Source organism: Cygnus olor, chromosome 15, assembly GCF_009769625.2.
Source record: "Cygnus olor isolate bCygOlo1 chromosome 15, bCygOlo1.pri.v2, whole genome shotgun sequence".
NCBI lineage: Eukaryota > Metazoa > Chordata > Aves > Anseriformes > Anatidae > Cygnus > Cygnus olor.
In genome coordinates, this window is record NC_049183.1 from 9,033,210 (window position 1) to 9,055,941 (window position 22,732).

The following is a 22,732-nucleotide window of genomic DNA, read 5'->3' on the forward strand; positions in this document are numbered from 1 at the left end:
TCCATAATTGCACCATAGCAAAGCTCAAACAAAAGCTAATTTCTTAAGGAAACGATGCCAACGGTGATTTTGATGGAAGTATTTGAGGAAGCATGGTCTCACGCAGAAAGCAAAGCCTTTACCATTCTTAGGAGCATTTGCAGCCTCCATAGCTACTTGATATAACAAGCCAGCTCCTGGTTTCATCCATCTGTATGATTCTTGCTGAAAAACACAACTACTTACCACTGAAAAAAGCAGGAACTTCCATCATCTCTTCCGTCTCTTTCATCTCTTCCATCATCTGCCGCTGTCAGATTCATCATCTTCCAACTAGTCTTTCGAATGCCAGCGCCCGCATCAGTCTCCCATTAGAACTTTCCCCCCATCCAAGTGAACCCCCGCAGATGCCATTTCCTTGTATGCTTCTCTGTGGCTGAGGGGCAGGTGGGACTGCGAGCCTCGCGGGACAACCTTGCCACCCTGAAACAGCATGCACCAGCATGCTGCAGAGAGCAGAGCACAGAGCCCTGTCCCACTGTCCAACGCTCCCCTCACTGAGCAGCCAGACTGTTGGAAGCACAGTGTAAAGCGGGCATTAAGCATCACCAATGCTTTTATAGAAACTTCATTCCAAAAACTTAGAGGATATTTTCTCATTTTCATTGGCGAAATGGTTCCCACCCTGATTTTTTTCTTTTAACTGAAAAGAAAAATGAAGCAACTTAGTCTTAGTAAGAAATATATTACCTTTTAGAAGACATGCAATTAATGCAGTCTTATTTAATATGCAACATGCAAGTACAGAATCTACATTTTAGGTTTAACCAAGTCTGTACCAGTGTGCCATATTGTCACCCTTTACCAAGAAGAACATGTCAGCTCACAAATGCTGACAGTCTTACTAACTCCTAAGCATTAGGTGTTTAGGTGTCTCTTCAACATTAGCTAGGCAAATAAGTCTCTGTAGAATGCTGTTCTAATTTGGGATTTGTTTTAAATTAAGCATTTTATTCTCCCCCATAATTTTCAAAACCACAAGTAGTTTGACATAAAAGGAAATTATGAATACATATTTTATTTTTTAAAATTTTATTAAATTACGCAGTAAAGAACCCATCTCCACACAAGTGTTTCATTTCTGGATAGCAGAGGTATAATACATGAGCCACAGGTGAGTGCATTACCCCTCCCTTCCCCCCAGCTTCCAAGAAATAAAACAGCATGTATAATACACTCTTGTTACTCCGGTACTCCAAACAGATTGTTCATAAGGTCATTTTTAACTGAAGAAAAAGTAAAAAAGGACCAACAGTGTAAAGTGTCTTGTTCTGCATATGAACGTTCTTCACGCAACATTCAAATACCTTCTTTCTTGCAATACTGGGCATGGCAGAGGGTTCAGGAAGCAACGACAGTGGAATGCATTTGCAAGGGTATTGTTAAATATAAAGCCTGTTATTTCCCTAGAGTTATTCAGGCAATCAGAATGCAAAAAAAAAAAAAAAAGGCCGTATGTCTGTTGAAAATTCTTACACTTCAAAGTGCATGTCCACAAAAAATTGGCAACGGAGTAGAAATCGAATCCTAAGACCTACTGAGGAGGCAGAGCAGTTAGTCAGCATAGTGCAAATAATGAAAATAATACAAGTTCTATTACTTATGCCTGGTGTTAATTTATATTATCTGAAACTAGCCACGCTTTCTACTCAGATGAACCACTGCAAATCCATTCAATTGAATGGATATGTTGCCAGTAGTGAGCTTGGCTCAAATCTTTTAATACTTAAATTTTGATTGAAAAAATGCTGTATTTAAAGTGTGCTTTTACTCTGAAAACTGACTAAAATGGCATAAAGGATCTTCCCATACCTCATTCTTCAGCAACTGCGTGTAATGAACTCACAGAGTTTACAGAAAAGAAACACTTTTCATATATAGCTATGCAAATTTATCTTGGTTGAGAATGCCAGTGTGGATTTCTGCTTTAGCTATCAGCACCTGTAAGATTCTGTTGTTGTAACTGAATTGTTAGATTTATTTGCTGTAAGAAAAAGAGGTTGCCTTTTCCTAGAGGTGTCCCACTTAAAAAAAGGAAGCAAGAAGTATTTTAGACAACTCTCAGACAAGCAGGACATAGATCTAAGAAGATGCCATTTTTAGAGAGACTCTTCCGATCATAATCACTTTGTGTGCAGAACTGATTTGAAAAAAACTTGGTGGAAGATTCGCTATGGATGCATTATTGAACAACCATCTATAAAAGCAATATGGCAAAGCAAAATTACTTTGCAGAAATCTTTACAGATCTGGTTGAACAAAAAATCTGAGAGTCCTTCATTTCTTGGATTATATGTATACCCCTGTGAACTGAAACACTATAATTTACAAGTGTGAACTAAAAGTATTAGGAAAGTGAAGTAAAAAGCGTATCACTCTACCTCCACCAGAACATCACTTTATTGTTTATCTGTCATCAACAATGTAAAACTCTACTAGATACTCTATCCTGGTTTTTAAAAAGGTAAAGATTACATTGGATTAGCTACGTCGTACGAAAGAAACTACAGCAATCACAGTAGAATGAGATTGGAGGGACAATTTGAATTACAAGAAAGTGTACACTGCAAGCAGAGGGAAGTGCACATTAAATCAAATGCCTGTAGGATTCATTACTTTTAAATGCACAGTGACAATTTTGAGAAACTGTACATAATAGAATCACAGAAATGACTTTAAAATAACCAAAATTACATTTTGCATTTGACCATCCAACTCATAAGTAATCATTGATGTTCCATATTTTCAGTGCTTTTGGAAAATTTGTTTACCAAACAAAATTTAAATTGTTAATTTGACTAAACTGTGAAGTAGAAGGATTGAAATAAAAAGTATATTGGAAGTACGCCTAACCTACAAGAATAAGCCAAGAGGGGTGTATGCAAGGAGAGGCTGGGAGGGAGGAAAGAAAGGAAAGAGGAAAGGGAGAAGAGAACAAAGGCTTTTTCTTCTATCTCAGAAGTTCTTCCAATGCAGCGTATTCCTGATGTACAGCTCTTTGCTTTCAGTCCATTTCTGAAGTTTTGTAGCCTTTTTCCATACTAACTGGTCAACTCAACCAGCACTGTTGCCAAGCAACAAGAGTAACAAGAATCTGAATGCATCAAATCTTCCTTGCTGTGATTTCTTCATGGCCCCATTTTTTCTGTTTTTCTTTGAACAGGGTTCGGTGTTTCCTGAATTGTTCACAGGGTCAGGTGGAATTGAGTTCCAAATCACTCTGCGGTTTGTAGCATCCCGATTTCTTTCTGCAGCTAACCCCCAGACACGTTTGCAGTTCTTCCAGAGCAGAAAGACAAACCGTGTTGTTCAAGCGGTGAACGTACACCCTTGACCTTGGGGGTTGCAGACCATTGTGTTTAGCGTATCCCTGAGTGCAGCTATCCTGCAGGATTCACTTCCCAGTGCACCGAGATTTCCTAGGTTTCCTCAGATTAAGCCCCAGTATGCATCACCACCGACTGTGGTGCGGCTATGGATGCCTGAGGCCGAGTTGATTCTGGTGGATGTCTGACCTCGCTGAACCAGACTGATCTGCTTTCTCCCTACTCATACCCAGGCAGTCCAACCTTCATACAGCTGAGCCAAGTTATCTAGATTAGTTGCTTCCTTAATCACAAAGTCAACCTATTAAAAAGGTCAAACAAGTAATTAAAACATGCTTCTTTTTTTTTTTAAGAACACTTAAGTGATCTTAACATTTACTGTCAAATTTCTTCACCTGCCCATACAAAATTTCAGTAAGAAAATCTATAGTCGCTGTAAACTTATATAACTTTCTGTATTCCAGATAAGAAATAAGAACTTGTACTGGAGGACCAAAAAGAGATCAAGCATCATCTTGTTCATAACCCCTATACTGAAAAGTCACAACGTTCTCAAATTTATGGGTCCCACTGAGAACTTCTCAGAGAGAAGCATGGCTGTGTTTGTTATATGCCCGTGAACAGATAAGTCTTGTCCTTCACGCAGCTATAGAAAGCTAATATTCTCACTGGATACCAACAGCTGTTTAACAAATGTTAGCTTACTCGTGTACAAAAAGCCATTTCATCATTTCATTTGTTTATATAAATCTGATACAGGAAACAAAAATATTGGATAAAAAAATATTGGATAAAAATGCAGCAATACAAGGGAACAGCCTACCTTCACTTGCTTTGGAATTTAAATAGCTTATCTCTAAAGGAACCACAAAAGGATTTCAGTCTTTAAGACTGAAATGTGTGCATGCATACACACATACTTACTATGAAGTATCTAAAGCAAGGACTGGTACTTTCCAACTAACCTGTTCAGCAACAGACATTCTCCTGTTGGGATCCACATCTCGGCCCTCTAACTTGGCTTTGACTCGCTTCCACACGCTAACAGCATATGAATTCCTTTCCTGCACGGCTAAAGGCACAAAATAAAATTCAGTTTTACATTCCTGCATAGAAGCCAACCGAGGGGTTTTTGCTGCTGTTGCCCATAGTACTCCTGTATTTACCTTTTCCTGTTTTAGGGTCCCTGGCTGTCTTTTTGGGACTACAGGCAACACTTTTGCCAGTTCCTGGGACTGTGCTCGGAGGAGTATCTGCTGACGTGGCAAGATTTTTCTGAATTAGCTTTCTTGCATTCTGTGACATCACCTCTGGCTGAGTTTTCTGCCCCGTATTGCTACGTACAGCTGTGAAGAAAGTTTACGGGTGTTTAAGGCATTTTAAATAAATATTAGATAAAAGAAAGCACAATTAAATGTGTACCAAATGCAGCTACCAGTACTTCATCATAAACAAATGCACTTTACACGCGTAGTTTAAACTCTGCACCACTTCTCTCTTCAGTCTTACCATTTTCTAATTTCTTCCACTTTACGGAATTAAACAAGAGGTTTTATTCTATTGCAGAACATTTTCATTAAGCACGGTTTAATGGGCTCTCTTAACCTCTCTAACTCGATTGTTTTATACAGTTCTAAAATGCAGTTATTGCTCTTAACGGAAGTCAGAAACTTGTGTTTAGCCCAAATATTCAGAGTAGAATAAGTTTTTAAATAGGAAGAAATCCGTACTTCAGAGAAAGTTTATTCATATTTTTAACTGTGAAGAAATGAAATTATTTTGGACATGAATACATTTGTTGGGTTTCATGATTAATTCTAAAGTTTAATAATTTCAACGGGAATTACAGTTCAGTTTATATACGTGACAACAGGTTCTGTGTATTCTGGGCTTTGTGGAGCAAATCCAGATCTCAAAGACTAAGATCAAATGGTCGTTCAGCCTATAAAGACTAAGATCAAATGGTCGTTCAGCCTATAAAATTCATGTCATTCAGCATATAATCGAATAAATTTTATGGAGACTGCATTTCAAAAAGTTAACTCCCTCTCTAATATGAATTCCTAGTATCTGCACTTCTTCAATATTACCTGCAGCAAATGTTGGTTGATATGTAGCAGCTGATGTTGGGCTTGAGCATTCATTTGATGTATCCGTGACTAAGGGTGATGCAAAACTCACTAGATTATTGTAGACACTAGAAAACATAATGGAGTTGATAAATATTCATGGCACTAAAGTTATTGAAAACTCAAAATGAAAGTTATAAGTCAAACTTAGCAAACAGATTTCTGCATTTTAAGACAACCACCAACTATGTACTCCTCGTTGCGTTTCTGCTATATACAAATAGATTTGAATGCCTTCAGCTGACAGAAAGTGACTTTCTTACCTTTGGCTCTGTGTTTTTAGTTCTTTCAAGGTGGGAGTTATTTCCTGCAGCATTTCAACGTGTTCCTGACTGCGGACTTGACCCATAACCTGAACTAATGTAAACAAAACTGTCTGAATATTATCTTGCCACGATTTATATTCACCCAAGAACTGCCTAACACTATTCTCATAGGGAACATCTTCACCATCGGCCAAAGCCGCTTCTTCATCCTGCAACAAAGATGTGCAAAAAGATTAAATACTCACTATATCTTGGCAAATAGAATGAAACTGAACATTTGTTAGCCTTATCGGCCTCTCAGTTTGCCATTTGATTACAAATAACCGTAACTTTCAGTAGCCACATTTCAAGAAAACAAATTTGAAAATGATTAAACGTTTTCCCGATGAAAATCCAAGAGGATTTTGAAAGCATGAAGAAAATCTTTGAACTAATAGATGATGAAACAGGATTTAATTTAACTGGAACCTGATTAACCTAACTGCAGAAATAAAAGCTTTACAAAATTTATTTAATCTTTAAAAAAAATCATGTATTGAACTCCACATGCATGAATGCATTTCACTGTTTTTATATACTTCAAAAAGCACAGTTACAAGTGCTATTTTTCTTCAACTGTACTGACATGGTTTTAAGCAATAAGTCCAATAAAGTTTCAGGCATACCTTTGCCATAGCTTTCAGTAGATGCTTGACATCTCCAAGTTGTCTATTATGACCCGTGAGCACAGTTTTAATACTATCCACCAGATTCTGAATTGTTTCACAAACTGTTTCTATTTGTTGTTCTCTCTCTGTCTGTACTGTTCTCTGCGTAGATATTTCTTGGGTCAACTGCTTGTGAGCTGAGTGAAGCCATTCAGAGCTGCCAATAGGATGTTCAAGACCAGTGCCCTAAAAATAAACAGAAACATTTCTATATCTCTATCCAGAGATAAAACTCGATTATTGTGTCAGTGCCACTGCCAAGTGTTTAGCAGCTGATGGAATAGCTGCATAATCCACAACCCATTAGGAGGTACACATAATATTGACTTAGAATGAAAGACAAAATTGAGAACTCTTGATTATGGCAATTCTGTAAAGCTACATATTTTGTTTTGACTTTTACTCACCACTCTCTGAAGTAACCGAAGCTCCAGTTCAGAGACTGAGCTGTTGAACTGCGATGCAAACGAACACATTTGTTGACAGCGTTTAAGAAGTTCAAATAATGCAGCATCAAGATTTAAGGCTTCTGCTGTTCTAGTACGTAAACTTTCAAAATGGATGATATTACTGCAGAGGAAAGTAACCTGAAAATGAAAGCAAGAGTGAGAAAGAAGACATTCCAGTTAAGCTGCATATTACACAAACTGTATTTGTTCCATATCCTTAGGAGGGAGAATTTTAAATACAGAAGTAAAGCTGCCCTGTTACAGTAACAGTTACCATTTGAGGGTAATCCAGCCCTGTGGCAACTCTCCCTTAGATGATTCCCATTGCTTTTAAAGTGGGATTCCCATAAGTATTTGGTTATCTGTGCCTGCTCTTTAAATGCTGAGTAGGCAAAATATCTGCTATGTAAATTGGTTACTCTCAAATAGGAAATACAAACTGAATGCACTTATCAAGTCTGTACTATACATATAGTACCTGACTTGCTCTTTGACTTTCTTTCAGGACAAGGTTTCTTCTTTCAGCAATAGTGGCATCAAAATCTTGCAAGACTGGTGCCAGCGCAGGATTAGCACCTCCTGCCCATTTTAAACGCTGCTCAATACTTGCTTCGAGTGCTGCTAGTTTCTCCTGCAATGGGGGAGGAAAAAAACTACAGGTATATATCAATATGTATCCACTATATCATATTAAGCCTAACTTAAAGAGAAATTATGCATATGTAGCACAAGCAGATATATTTGCAAACACACATGTTTAAAATACAGAGGCATTTATTAATGACAAATATTAGCCTATGCTGTTTAAAGGTTTATTTTCAATACACATCACAACTAGATTTGATTGTTAGGGAAACTAAGTCACCTGTCTAGATTCTACCCTGCCAGAAAAGAAAACACACAAAACCAAGTTAGAGTAATCACGTTTCTAGACTAAAAATTAGATGAAAACTCAAGGAGTCCTAGACTGTTTTACAAATAAACTTCAAAAAAATAAAGAGGGTCTTCAGAACTAAAACCAAAATCAGAATTCAACAAGCTAAACAGTATACATATATATTTTTAAAACAATTAAATGACCTATGTTGCTGATATCCAAAAGTCTAAGAAGATGAGCCAAGCCAGAGCATACAGGAATCTTAACGCAGAGTAAGTGATTTGCCCAGACCTACAAATGAAGCTTCTGACACTTGATAGCAATAAAAATAATAGTAAGGATGATTTAAGTCTGACATTCGAAGACTAGGGGCATGATCAGCCTTCAGAATCAAAAGTGTTTTGTTTATTTGTTTTTTTAATGTATCGGGGATTTTGCTCATGAAACCGGTATTCCAGAGAGAATATTGTGTATTAGGAGACAGCAAAACCAAACAATGTAAAAGTACACATAATCAAACAGCGCAACACTACACAATCAGAGCATGACAAAGTAGATAGGAAAATCGATGAAAATACCACTAATTTGTGCTTTGAGAGCAAGAGAATCTGAAGGTGGCAGATAAATCTTGCAGCAAGCACGTGGTTAGAGTCACATTCCAACGTGCTACTGAAAAAACTCCCCAGAAACAGCTGTACCTGGACTGTTGCAATTGAAGCTTCAATCTGACTGAGTGTATGAAGTTTCTTCTTCATGCTGGCTAAAATTGCAGAACGAGGTGGAGGAGTAACAGAAATGGCTTGAGGGCGACTAATAAGGAGATCTTCATGCTGCCACTTTAAGGAAAAAAGAACAACACTTGACTGTCAATAACTGTGAAGCAAAATATGTTGCAATGAGCAGACAGCAGTTCTAGTACTCTGGTGCACCTTTTAAAATGCTCTTACTTTTAAAGATTAGGTGTCAGAAGATGGAACCAGAACATCTAAAATTTTAAAACATTGAGTACTAAATTATGTAAGTAGTTGCGATCCATGTTTTGTTTGCTTGGACACTTATATCATTAATCAGTCATTAACTTAATAGGAGTTGTTTACTCACATTTCTTTGATCATCAGTATTTGGAAGCAATTTACTTGCGATGCATAACAACCAAAACAGACAAATTTTCTTACCAGTGTATGAAATGGCTTAGTAATCAACTCGGACAAAGCCTCTGACCTTAACCTACAAATCACTATAAAATGAAGATCATTGATACTACGATACAACTGGATACCAGCATAAAGTTCAAGGTACGCAATGGTATTTAACTAAAGTCTCAGAACAATGCTTTCAGGATCAGTCCTGCTACTATTTACGTTTTTCAATGAGGCAACAAGGGGAGCAAGGAGAGATTTCACACATTAAGACTTAGAAGAAAAGGAACAAGATGACTTTCAACAACACATACCCTCTGTTTAAAGCAAGCTCCTCCTCTACAGTCATACTCTATATAAAAAAAGCAGGAGGGAATGGGACAATATTGCTAGTATGAAAGCCAATGAATTGCTTCTTTTTTTCTAACAAAAGACTTAATGGTTACTGAAAAAAATGTGTATTCGCTCAAAGAGAATTTTCACATTTGCATCTTACAAGACAGGAAGTCTTCCAAAGAAAGGAGAAGTGTTACAGCTAGTTATGTATTTACAGAATAGTCTAAAATCTAAATATGTGATAAAGTCCATAAAAATACTCTAAAGCTCATTCAGCAAAATATACATTTCCTGTAGTGCTTAGACACAGTAACTAAAGCTCATTTTCCACAGGCACAATCTGGAAATAAACACATGGTGTAGTCTTACCTGGAACATGGCAATATGCAACTGCACTCTCTGAAGACTGGTCTTGCAAGATGAAATACTAGTTTCAAGTCTGCGCACTAGATCATGCTTCTTCCACGCTGTATCATATGAGCTAGCTAATACTGTTGCTCTGTTCATAACCAGCTGTGAGAACTTGCCAATTTGGATATTGTGCTCCACAGCTTTCTTGCACAGGTCATCCACAGACACTTTGCTTTCTGCTCCGAAGTCTTTAGCTTCTACCTGAGCAATGATATCTACACCCAAAGCACTGATGAAACTGCACAAAGTAAGTCCCAAAGCTTGATTTGGAAGGCCGATTAAAAGCTGTCTCACAAAGTCAGCTGTAAAAGCCTTGATTGGTTTGGCCATTTGGTCTTCACTAAAACAAGAGTTTCTGTAAAGGGCTTTCACATTGACAATCTGAACAGGTCCATTTACTGCATTCTGGTCTTCAAGTGAACTGATTCCTTTTAAAAGAGAAGAAACATTTTTGTTATAAACATTTGATGCATCTAGAAAAATATTATCAGACATAAAACCAGCAAGATTACAGGAATGTATTTTTAACTTCTAGGTACTTGCCATATATGAAAGGGGAGTTACAATAAAAATGACTATCACTTTATGTTCTCCTCAAAAGAAAATGGGATGAACAGCAGACAAAGTGATGCTGCGTATTCCTAACATGCACTTACCTGACAATGTTTTCGAGAAGGTACCACAGAGTCTGAAAAATTCTTTAATTGTTTGCAATCTCTTCAGAAAGAAGATTTCCTCTAGAACTTGCCGATTGTTGTCATCATCAAAGAAGTTAACTTGAGTGCTGCGGGCTTCCCTAATTATGTCAATCTTACGCCAAGCAACAGGTATTTCCATCTTGTTTAGCTGAGCAATGTAAAGGAAAAAAAATGTTCTGATTTATAAAACTCTCATACTCCTGGCTTAAAGAGTACTTTGAAAAGAACAAATCCATACCTTTTCAATTAATAAACCAAATGCAGTTTCCACTTGAGCAAACATTCCATCAAACGCTACCAAAAGCATCTGACCAGCTGACATTTTGGGAGTTTCATCAACAGAACCATTCCTTGGCTGAATCAGCTCACCATACTGCGCATGAAGTACTCTTAAAATAAATATTTTTTTAAAAGAAGGAAAAATTACATGTCTTTACTTAGTCTCCAACAAATAAACAGAAATAGGATTTTCTTAAACTCATTGTTCCTACAGCTAGAGCAGTTTAGAATTAAGCCAAATTTGAAAAAGGTGAATTTTTCCCCAGGCTCTTTATCCTCCCCTTTTCCATATGATTCTGTACATGAGTTCTGACGCTGGACTTGTGAGAATAGTCGAAGATATTATGTAATACAGGATTGTGTTAAAGAATCAACTATAAAGTCAAATTATAGGTAAAGGATACAGTCTGCACTTCCTCTGAGCATGGTAAAAAAGTTAGGAATAGTAAATAATGCAAATATTACCTTTCCTTCCTTAAAAAACAAGTACTGACTTTGACAACATACACATATATAATTAACTGAATGACATATGGGCTAGAAGTGTGGAGGATGAGATCTTAGGTTATGGCTGAGATGGTTTAACAGCTTGCCACTCCTGAAAGGATGGTCTTATTGTCTCCCTCCCTTATATCACTTTTGACCCTCACCTACCAAGCTGAGGAGGCTTGCCAACAGGTTAAGCAGGAAGAAAATTAACTTAAGAAGGAAAAAAGTAAATTGTTTTCAACTGGTATAGCAAGCTTCATTATATCGCTTATGGAGCCACTGTAACTGGCTCAAGGGAAGCAGCAAGACCACTCCTTTTACTCAGCAGGAAGCTTTTGAATCAGCTCAGTTGACCAGCAAGCACTTTCCTAGAAAGGTACTGTCCCACATTATAAGATGCATAGGCTTTTGTTTGTTTTGTTTTTAAATCAAGTCACTGATTCATTATGCAAAAGCTGCTCACCAAAGCTCCAAATGAGAGGAGAATGCCACAGTTGCATAGTGTCACAGTTACAAGCTCTCCTTTTCGCAGGTTTCTCCCACAAACTAAGGGGACCAGTTCCTATTTTTAGCATCCCTCAAAGACTTCATGCAAAATCCTAACTACAAATTATGGAAAAAGTCAACTACCAAACAACTCAAAAGTCTGTTTTAAGTAGATGTAAATGCACCTCTTACCATAAGCTCTGTTTTGCCGTAAAAACTATGCATACATGTGTGTAGATAAATATATGCACATGCACCCAGAGGAAACATACACATTTCAGACATTGCACTTTGCTTAAGGTATTTTTGGGCAAGAAAAGTCTGCACTTCAAACAATCAAATTCAGACAAACTAATATGATTCTACTGTCTTCATTCTCTCTCACACTAAAAGAAGTAAATTACTTACCTTGCAACATCAATGTAATGAGTATGTGTTTCTTCCTCTAATCCCATAGCTGCATTTCTTAAGTAGGCTTGAAGAGATTCAACCAGCGTTTGCAAAGGGACCCCATCAGTCGTTTGTTCAATAAGGTTATCTAATTCATGGAGCATACTTTCTAAAGTATACTCTCCTTTCATTAAGCACCTCAGCGCTTCAGGAAAAATAATCTGCCGGAAGTTTGAGTTCAATTCCTGTTGGAAATTCAGCAGGAAAACATAAGAAATCTCCACCCTTCAAAAAGTATCATATGCAACAGCTTTCTAAATTCAGTATTACACCTGCAGTAGATATTATCTACAATCTAACATGATGCTGGTCAGCCAAGGGTCTTTTTTTTTTCCTGAACAATCAGGAATATTGTTCTCTCTAAATTTAGGTTTAGCAGCAGATTTTAACCACAGCATATTATAACCCAAACTAGCGCAAAGGTCTAACATTTGCACAATGCAGCAACAACTACTACAACAGCAACAGCAGCAATACCTTACAGCAATCCTCAGCAAAGGATTAGCGGTGCATAGACCAACCACACTTTGCAAATCAATTTTACAAAATGACATAGCTGCACCATAGAAAAGAAAATGTGAGTGAGTTAAATTATTAAATGTACAATTTGCTAAACTGTCTGAACTAAGCAAGGGAAAAGAATAAAAAGTTTTCCAGATAAAGACCTACTCATGCCACAGTAATCAATGCAGGTAAGAAAAAATACCTTAAGTGACATAAAACAACCTTCTACATGCAGAATACATCAGAAAGCTAAAGGCAGCTACAGAAAGGACCAGCCAATGCACCCAGTCTCCAAAGTGAGACAAGACACCAAAAAGATTAGTTATATTGGCTGCTTAGTGAGTGACACATCTTATCCCAAGAGCTCAACAGGGACTTCTTAGATACAACGATGTCTGGGTGAAGCATCTCAGCTGCAACACAGTGAAACTGCATGCATGTTTCTGAAAAAAATCTGAAGTAGTAAGAAAATATTTTTCAGATATAGTACAGTGGAACCAAAAGCCTCAAAGCACCATTTATAGCAGCCACAGTTTATAAAACCTAAGTCTTCAGCAGATATTTTACTCAAGCTGTCACTCATTGTTTTTGTTGTTGTTTAAAAGGGAAAATATTTCCAAAACTCATGATAAAAAATGAATTTTTTCTTCCCAATCTTGGAGATAGGGGCCTGTAAAACAGGTTTTCAGGATTTGCTTCCAACTACTTGTTTCAGCTGAGAATAAGTAAGGCTTGGCAAGAGCACAAAACAGAAAGGGCACAGATTAAACAATCTGAGAGCTGTTCTCGACCACCAGAGTAAAAGAATGAAAGCACCACATGAAGCCACTGTGTCCACAAATCTGCTACTAACCTCCTGCTTGTGGTTACCTGACAGCAGTTTTTATAACTTGCCATATAAAGATCAAAATGGTTTCCTTCGACCAATGAAAATCTAAGTGGTAGTAACAGTAAATGGCTGGTAAACTCAGAACAGTAGAGCAACCAAGTCTAAACCCCCCCCCAAAATATCACAGCAGCATTGTAAACAATTATTTAGCTGTTTATAAGGACGAAGCTGTTAAGAATGGCTTAGATGAAGGCCTAGAAGGTTGAAGATGAGGGAAGAAGATATAACATAAAAACAAGTATCACCTGAAGTGAGATGTATACTCCATTAGCTAAATGAACAGCTTCTGATGCTTCAATTGGATTAGGAATATCCAAGTCCTGGGGTACAAGATGACACTGCTTCAGCAACTGCACAAGGCACGTGACATTCCCACTCATGCTGCAGAGCTCCTCCAAGAACCAGGCTCCGTCTCTTGAAGTCAGGTCAACCAGCTGCTCTCCAGCACTAGATGCTGCACCTTCCATCATCAGATTTCGCCTAGACAGATTATGACAGTTAAACAATCTGTCCGATACCGCATTCTCTGCATAGCTATATTCTTTTTGCGTGGTCTCAAGCATGAATGCATACAAAAAAATTCAAAACAGGCAGCTCACCTCGTCAGTGTACAAAGAGCAGAGATGATAACGCTTGCTAAGCTCAGTGAGCCCTCCTCTCCATTTTCATGAAGGAAAACTTTTATGCAACGTTCGATTTCTTTCAGCTGCTCTTCACAGACAGGTACAGTAACTGCTTCCTGTTTCAAACGCTCCACCTGCCTGATAAGCCTGCTATTTATATCTGCTGCGTAGCGCTGCAGAGTCATTTCTGTTGCAGTTATGAACTGGCACATACTTGGAGGTGGCTGAGGAGCATACTGCATTTCATACCTGTAAAGCAAAAATGCAATGACAAAATTTGCCCTTCTCAAGCTCTAGCATGCTGCATTCTGCTCTATGGGGAAGAAAATACTCCACATCTGAGCAATTATTTATATCACCTACTCCGTATCAAATCTGAAATACCACAGTTGACGGCTACCCAAGTGACACAATTAAGTTCTTCAAACAATCCGTTATTCTGCCAACTTACTTCCTAAAGATATCCTGACAACGCTCTATTGTCATGTTACAGATGAGTTCTTCCATCCAAGTTTTCCATTGCTCTATTCGGTGCTTCTGAAACACAGCTTTTGGATACTGAAGAGCCACTGTTGCATAGTTGTGCAATTGTTCAAGACAACCACGTAGAACAGATCTTCTCTGCTGGAGAAGAGCACCAACCTCTCCTTCTAATTGCTCACACTGACTGATTAGATGTGCTTGGCCTGCATTTTGCAGAAACGCTGTTGCTGGTACATAACTTGGAGGACCTTTAAAGAAAGGCATTTAAAAATTAGGTTTTACTTATCTTTGAAACATACACATTTTACAGCATACAAATAATAAGCATTAACATCATTAAAGAAAACAGTCTTTTACCTGTGGTAAAGGACACATTAAGAATTCACATTGGTAATTTTGCTCTCAACACAAGTGAATAATCTCATATACAGCTAGGGCAAGATGGACAAGTTCCTTCAGACAGCTAAGAAGAGAAACCTTGAAGTACTCTAAATCACTCTTTGAAGCACCCCATTTTTTCATTTCATATATACAGGTCTTCGCCTTTAAATTAGAGGATACTCAAAGTCTCCTGATATTAAACTCTAGTTATTTTCAAACCACTAAGACAAACAAAAAACCCACCACCACCACTTTATACCTAGGTCCATTTGTGTGCTGATTTCTTGAAGTAGACTTGCAAGTTGTGTTGCCTCTAAGTTATTGAAAGCAGCTTGGTAATGTGTTATCCACTGCTCAAATTCATTCAGCTTCACCTGAATTGCTTCCTGGACAGCTCTTTGTTGAGTTTGCAATTGTGTGTGCTCAGAATACCTGAATTAATGAAGCCAAAGAATCAAGTACTACAAGAAAATAGCGCTTAGATGTACTAAATACAAAACTATATTGAACAATACCGCACTACCTTGTTGACTAGAAAATTAATACATTCTCACCTATTACATAAAAATTAAGTGTTGTTAATAATTGTGTTCCTACAAAACAACTGCACATGCATGTACACATCCATACAATTTTGAAATCATTGATCAATTACAACTAAACTTGAAGAATAAATTTAAGAATTACAAACAGATGCAAGAACTTTTGTACTATATATCTATAGATGCATATATCAATAGATGCATTATGCAGTTAATCCAATGGTAGCCAGCTTTCAACATACTCTGTCTTGCCTTGTTAGTCAAATGTGGAACATGGAATGGCAGAGGTTATACTGATGGAATATAAAGTCTAGGACATAAGAACGTTCATCAGGAAAATGGATTTAATAGTTTTTTTGTAGAAGGAACAACTTGTTTACTGTAAGAATAGCTTTTATCCAGCTATTAATCTCTTTCATATACGCATTTTTAACATTTAACTTACAAGTACATACTAAACTAACAACTGTATTAATATGAGATTTCCAACAGAATTCCTAGCTCAAATGTACCTGTGCTGAAGTGTGTGAGAGGGATGATCCACTCCTTCTGCACCTTCAAGAAATTCTATCTCCTCCAGTAGTTTTCCTTGCAATTTTTCTACATCTGTCAACTGTTCTTGCAGGTTCAGATACTCTTCTAAACTACTGTCCAATTTTGGAAGCACGGCCAGCATTTCATCCCTGTTCTTAAACCAGTTAACCTATAAACAAGATACAGAACTTATAGAACTGCACTTAATTCAAACAGTAAGAGAAAATGTATGACAGCACTTAACTTCAGTGATGTAGTTCATCTAGGATTACCTCCAGTGCCACAGGTCTAAAGCTTAAGGGAAATTATTTAGATGGCTCTCTCCAAGCATCTATTTTTTATACCCCTAGCCTCAGGCCAAACATTAAAAAACACGTTTTATAGTTAAGCACACAAAAGTGAAAACTAAACACTGTCAAGTTCCGTATAAGCACCTCCCTAAAAAACAAATGCTGTTTAGCTCGACAAATTTTGTCAACTACTTCCAACAAATGACCACCTGTTCCACCACCCTCAAATGCAAATAAACCAAGTGTGAGCACATGGGCTACTTCAGTTATATAATGGAAAAGCACTGTAATGAATTCACCTTTATCTCAGCCACTCTTGAAGAGAAGAGACTACGTGTAATATCTCTTTCCATTTCTCTTTTGCTTTGTTTGTTTTCAGCCTGCTGGCCACCACCACCATAGACAGCTCCTGCAAATCCTGCTTCACCTCCTGCTGTCCAGTCCACCAGAGGATCATAAACAAAAGCTTCAAGCAACGTAAGCAAAGTCTCTCTCCCACGCCGCATGATATGAAGGACCTGTATCATGTATTTTAAACAGGCTCATTTTGATCTGGAGTTATCCTTGCAGATGAGTGGAATTTTGCATTTAAAGTATCATGTTTGAATAGGTACAGAAATTCATCAATTATTCCTAAACACCTCAAACACACGGAAAGCACCACAGTACATACAAACACAGCTAACCTGTACTAACATCACTAAAGTTTGCATTCTAGCCTCCCACACAAACTCTAGCAACAGCCACTTGAAAAAGACTCTTTTGTTCAGAGCTTTAAAAAAAAGGAACAACCTTCTGTCACATTTATAAAAGAGTCCTGAAAAACTTCAAGGCATTTAATCTTTATTCGTTTGGTGTCAAACAGTAAAAAGATAAAAAATGCTCATGTCACATCCCCTCTGTCCTCCCCCCACTACCTTTTTTTAAAAGCACATCTATAAGGCTAAGCCACAAAATAGAAAATTGTCACAGCTACAATCCTTATGAAAAGCCACCTTATCTACTTAGCATGGACGAGAAAAGAATAAGAAAGATATTACCAAGACTGAAAACACCTTTAGGGAAAAAAGAAAGCCCTGGAATGCACTTGTTAAGACTTGATATTAGAGCTCAGAAAAATACTCCCTTTATGCGGCATGAATCAGTATTTTCTTAAATTACATTCCGTCTGAATTCTTTTAGTAAACCTGAATATCATCAGAAACTTACCAATAATTTTAGCTACTTAGTAGTAGTAATTCACTCAACTTACATAAAAGAATATAGAGTGAACAGTCTAGTTTTGGGCCATTACGTTTTCTTCTAAGTTCATCTTAATCAAATGACTTATACTTGGCCAAATATGTGCTTTCATCAAGTATATATTCCAGAAGGGTAAATCAACCTGAATGTCAAGGCTTCTATTAAGCATTCTGCTGTTGATATATAAAGGTATCTAAGACAATATTTGCAAGTGATAGCCCTTTTTTTTGTTTGTTTTTTGTTTTGTTTTTTGCAAATTTTTGAGCTTACCTGTTCACAAGAAAGCCTGAAAACCCCTTCTACTCCTGTCACTCCAAGTGCTGTTTCAATATTGTGTGTCATCCGGAACGGAACCTTCTCTGGTACCCTAAGGCTTTTCCCTTTAAGATAAAATTTTAAGTTGCTTCTTTTAACTAACAAGAAAGGAAACCTTTTATTAGAATAACATAAGGCATTTTTTTAAGTTACCTTTTTCAAAGCAAACATTATAATCTATGTGGACAACTTCTCCTGTAGTCATATCTATAAGAACATTATCCAGATGTCTGTCTCCAAGACCAATGATGTAGCCAACCATGGACATAACTGCAGTGGATCTTGCATACGACTTTAAAGAGAGTTTCAGGAAAAAATTATTTGTGGGAATCCTCTGCCAACACACTGGACTGACTACCATCTTAAAACATTATTTTAAATGTAAGACAAATCAAAACCAACTTTTTCCAAGCTGTTTTCTATTTGATGCTATCTTACAAGAGTTTTCATTTCTTAGGCTGATAAACCTAGTTTAATACTGTAGAGCTATCAGGTATACACCCACTTTTTATTCCAGATGGTACAACTACAACACTTCCTACCAACATTTCCTGTTACTTGAAACTTCAGCAGTGCTAGCTCACCTAACTCAGAAGCATCAATTGATTGAACACATCCCAGGCCTTTGTTGCCCCCATCCCATTCGAAACATAACCTTTCAAAGGCAACAGATAGTTGTTTTAACTTACCTGTGTAACTCTCCACCATTCATCCGGCGTAGTACATGATGACCAGAGCTCTTTAGCTAGGAGGTTTGGGGGAGTTGCTTCCATCAGTTCTTCTAGAACGGCCCTCATGACATTCAAGGGCCAGTCACGACGTGACACATCAAGACTAAGCCCAACCGCCTTTAAAGCGGGTCCAATTTTACTGTAGTAAAGTTCACTGGGCCTAGGCACTATTCCAGGATTCTGAGGAGTCTGATAAGAATCCTGAGCCTAACAGAGGTTAAAAAATGTTACTTTACATATCACAGCTCACATTACCACAGAGAAGTTTCCAGCATTCCACATGAGAATAACATGAAATAAACTCCTCTAACAACGACTTTTATGGCTCAGAGAATTATTTTAAAGTTCAATAGTTAAAAAAAACTCGAGATACTGATAACACTATGTTTTGGCCTGACTTTACTCTTGCCAAGGTCAATTTTGGAAAGACCACCATAAAAACTACACTGAAAATGGAAAAGGAGTGGAGAATGAGATGTGAAATTAAAACAGTTTAAACCAATTTTAACTATTTGTTCAAAAACAGTTCTCCTTGAATTACCATCACAGAAAAGTATATTTATGTTAGATACTGTAATACATATAATACACATGTATATATATGCAATTTCTTTGACATCTGGTAAAATCCCAAGACATAAATACACAGAACCATTCTGCCTAACTGTGAACAAACCCCACATCTTTTAAAACTGTGCTGTTTAGAATTGCAAAAGCAAATGAGAATAAATGCTGCCCTTCTGATTTGTCCTAGATGTCAGAGAATACTGCCATTACCTTTTGTGCTTGTAAAGCAGCTTCCCGCTGTTGCCACCGCTTGTAAAGACCAAACAAAGGTGTAGCTCCATCCACCCACTGGATCAAGCCAGATCTTGTTCCCAGAGGTGTCACAGAGTAGTGCCTCGCGTGGAACCTTGGTGTCTCTTGACGGTTAATGGTAGCAAACATTGTGTTCACAATTGATAAGAATTGCATAATTCTTTCATCTAGATGCAAGTCTTCCAAACCTGTGTTAATTTAATTTAAAAGTTAGTTTCTAGGCAAAAAAAATCCCTTTCTTGATGCCTAAAACTTAGTATTTTTTGAAATCTAATTTCATTTCAGACTATGAATAGCTTTATAAATTATGCAGATTAAGGGTGAGTTATTCAGCCTAAGCCAAAACGTTGACGTATAGCATTTACATACTTGAATCAGTTTATCACAGCTGTCTGTGAACAGCACACACAATAACTGACTCAGTGAATAGGTCTTTCCCTCATGGGGAAGGCATGAAGTCTCAAAAATTCTCTTCTGGGTGCTACCTTAAGCTTCTGGAAAAGTGTGTCCAGATACTTTAATCAGTGTGCAGGCAAAGCATACTGATGCAACCCTTAAAAAAAAGATCTTGAACAACCCTGACTTACAGGTTTGGAAGGCAAAAATCCTTAAATATATGAGGCAGAACGAAGTGAAGAGTGAGCAGATAGACCAAACGTTTATTCTGTATTATGCAGGTAGATGCAACCACGCATCTTTCCAACTCTAATATAGTCTGTGTAGTTTGCAAAAAGAAACAATAACTTGTATGAGAAAAATAATTTCTTACCTTTGAACAGGTAAGGATAGTTCTTCCCATCTGAACCCAGGAAAAGAAGCTTTTTAGGTTTGGTTTTGGTAGGCAGAATTGTGATGGTGCTGCCCACACTATGAATTGTGACTGTGTCTCTGGTTGATACTTCTCCAGGGAGTGCTATTTCAGTATTCATCATGGCAGCCAACCAAGGACTGATTTCTTCAAGCCGTAAAATGTAACTAGCTCGTTTCTGTGCTCTTTGCTGCAAACTTAGCATAACCTATTACAAAGAAATTTTTTGATTTAGGTTGAGGTTCACCTTAACAGCTAGCACTAAAATGGAAAAAAAACTTATTGGTCTTATTGATCTTTTTCTTCCAGAGAGCATGGAGATTTTCTTAAACTGCTTTTTACCCCTGGCACCCTATTAATCTCTTTATAATTTAGGATGAAGGTGACAAAATCTAAGAGAATATCCTTTAAGCAGGAAGTGTATCCTGCCTTGTGATAAACACCAAAGTCACAGTAAACCAAACTCCTCAAGAGCTTTGCTCCTGAATTTCAGTTGTGGTCAAAGAAAGCAACCTTCAGCAACATCCTGTTTACATATCTGCATGCCTGCTTGTTATGCAAAGCAGAAGGAACTACGAAAGAAGTCTGTTTATAAAACAAGTTTTATCAGGCTTTTTTTTTTTTTTTTTTTAAAAAACACCTTGTTGGCTATGGATATCCAAGTGGACACCAAAAATACATATTTGTTGTAGTTTATTAGGGAACTGAAGAGAAACAAGATCACATAAACCTGAAGCTCACTGCCCTCTGTTCTGACAGGATCCCAGATGCCAGAAGATGGAGAATTTTAAAAAGTAAAATAATTACGCTGGCTAGAGAAATGCAGTAAGGCAGACAGTCAAGGCATCAGTAGCATTCATTATAGAGTTAAAAGTCACTGTGCTTCAGTGTGAAGCATACCTATATGGTGATTGCAGAGGAGACAAAATTTCAGGCTGCAATTTTGAAATGCCAAGACAATAGCAATACAATACTAAGGAGCGATACAAACACATGCTGCAGCAATAGTGTGGAGAGTTTCTACATTACACTCTTAATCTGTGTATGTAATACCTCTTTAAATGGGAGCCAGCTGCTTCCAGGTTTAGCAGGATTCAAAGGATTCTTAAGTTTCTCTAGTGCATTTTCAATTGCATCTCCATAGGTATCCTGAAACCATTTCTCATGAGGAGTTTCTGCAGGAGCTGCAGTGATGCTCCGTACATGTTCCAAAGCAAATACAATGGGCTTCATTAGAGCTGTATGCTTTTCACGCATGATTGCTATCTTCTCCTCTCTATTAAAAAAATAAAAATCCTCTTAGCTCCATGAAAACAAGTTACTTCAAAAGCAGAGCATTAAAATAGAGTGCAAATGAGACACATCTGAGATGTCACAAAAAATTAACCCTCTACAATGAGGTCTTTAATAAGCATATTAAAATGGAAAGCAGTATTTCTTTCCACGTGAAATGACTGTTACACTGAATCATACTTTGTTTTTCAAACTGAAAATTTTGATTACTTTTTTTAAACCACTGGAGACCTAAAGGAGAAGCCCAGGGAGTTTAAAGCATCCTAAGCAACTGATTACCATTATTAAAAAAGCTCTTAACTACTAATTCCTGAAGGTGTACCCCACCCTAAAGAAGGGAAAGAGGATGACTGATTGCCCCGTTCTCCCATTCCATGTCAGACCTGACTGTAGAATTCAAGAGGTGTTTTTAAGCTTAGCCAAGCATCCAGTGAATGGCTTTCCTCTTCCATTAATCCATTCACAGGAGAACCTAGATAAAGACCTGCTCAACACTGAAAACCAAAAGTAAATTATGATGTTCTGTTTACTCCAACTATGTGCATTTACTGTAAACTCCAAAGAGGTCACACCCATCAACACATTTGTCCTCATCTCAGCTGACTTATAAGAAAAACTGTGGAAATGGGGAACTATAGGAGCACAAACCACAACTCAATACACATTGGGTTCTAACACATTATTACTAATGAAATCCTAACACAGGTTCACAGACAGACTCTGTTGTTGCTTCTCATTTCACTGGAGTACTAGATGTATGTAGCTTCAAAATGCTTTTGAATAAGGTCAGTAGCTTACAAAGCAGCAGCTAGGACAGCAAAATTTAGGAGCAACACTTGATCAGTTTGATGGTATCTTTCACTAACAACAATTTTTAATTACTATTTTTACTTGAATTATTCAAAAAAGACCTACTTCCTTAGAGTGTTGTTGTTTTGGACCCTCTTGACTTCATCTTCCAGTTGCTGAATCCTTCTGAGGACATACATATGCTGCTGCAGTAAAACTCCCAACCAAAGTTCATCCCACAGAACTGTAACTCTGCGCAGCTCAGCCACTAGCATCTGAACCTGTATAAAATAAAAATCCAATCACTTTTAAGTACTAGTATTATGACTTATCATTGTATATGAACAACTTGAGAAAGATGACAGCCAAAAAGCACCTAAGATGCACCAAGCTTTCAGCAGCCCTACA

The 22,732-nt window shown here is 37.5% G+C and overlaps 1 protein-coding gene across 4 annotated transcripts in view; it reads right to left on the bottom strand.

Moving 5' to 3' along the window:
* Positions 1–1,848: 1,848 nt before the first annotated feature.
* The window catches only part of SMG1 (SMG1 nonsense mediated mRNA decay associated PI3K related kinase), a 68,289-nt gene continuing 47,405 nt past the window's right edge, over positions 1,849–22,732 (bottom strand). For 3 of the 4 annotated variants that reach the window (XM_040574411.1, XM_040574413.1, XM_040574412.1), the window contains 26 exons: positions 22,451–22,605; positions 21,296–21,518; positions 20,204–20,450; positions 19,393–19,622; positions 18,574–18,822; positions 18,038–18,176; positions 17,840–17,949; positions 16,627–16,845; positions 16,016–16,206; positions 15,221–15,393; positions 14,549–14,828; positions 14,074–14,346; positions 13,720–13,954; positions 12,040–12,266; positions 10,616–10,766; positions 10,336–10,525; positions 9,638–10,107; positions 8,492–8,629; positions 7,395–7,547; positions 6,875–7,054; positions 6,426–6,653; positions 5,758–5,969; positions 5,456–5,562; positions 4,532–4,711; positions 4,331–4,437; positions 1,849–3,666 (listed from right to left, as the gene is read on the bottom strand). In XM_040574411.1, coding sequence (XP_040430345.1) covers positions 3,589–3,666; positions 4,331–4,437; positions 4,532–4,711; positions 5,456–5,562; positions 5,758–5,969; positions 6,426–6,653; positions 6,875–7,054; positions 7,395–7,547; positions 8,492–8,629; positions 9,638–10,107; positions 10,336–10,525; positions 10,616–10,766; positions 12,040–12,266; positions 13,720–13,954; positions 14,074–14,346; positions 14,549–14,828; positions 15,221–15,393; positions 16,016–16,206; positions 16,627–16,845; positions 17,840–17,949; positions 18,038–18,176; positions 18,574–18,822; positions 19,393–19,622; positions 20,204–20,450; positions 21,296–21,518; positions 22,451–22,605 — 5,145 coding nt within the window. In that variant the 3' untranslated portion in view covers positions 1,849–3,588. Of the gene's footprint in view, positions 3,667–4,330; positions 4,438–4,531; positions 4,712–4,852; positions 5,308–5,339; positions 5,563–5,757; positions 5,970–6,425; positions 6,654–6,874; positions 7,055–7,394; positions 7,548–8,491; positions 8,630–9,637; positions 10,108–10,335; positions 10,526–10,615; positions 10,767–12,039; positions 12,267–13,719; positions 13,955–14,073; positions 14,347–14,548; positions 14,829–15,220; positions 15,394–16,015; positions 16,207–16,626; positions 16,846–17,839; positions 17,950–18,037; positions 18,177–18,573; positions 18,823–19,392; positions 19,623–20,203; positions 20,451–21,295; positions 21,519–22,450; positions 22,606–22,732 lie in introns of those variants that run through there. The other variant, XM_040574414.1, reaches the window with a different exon arrangement.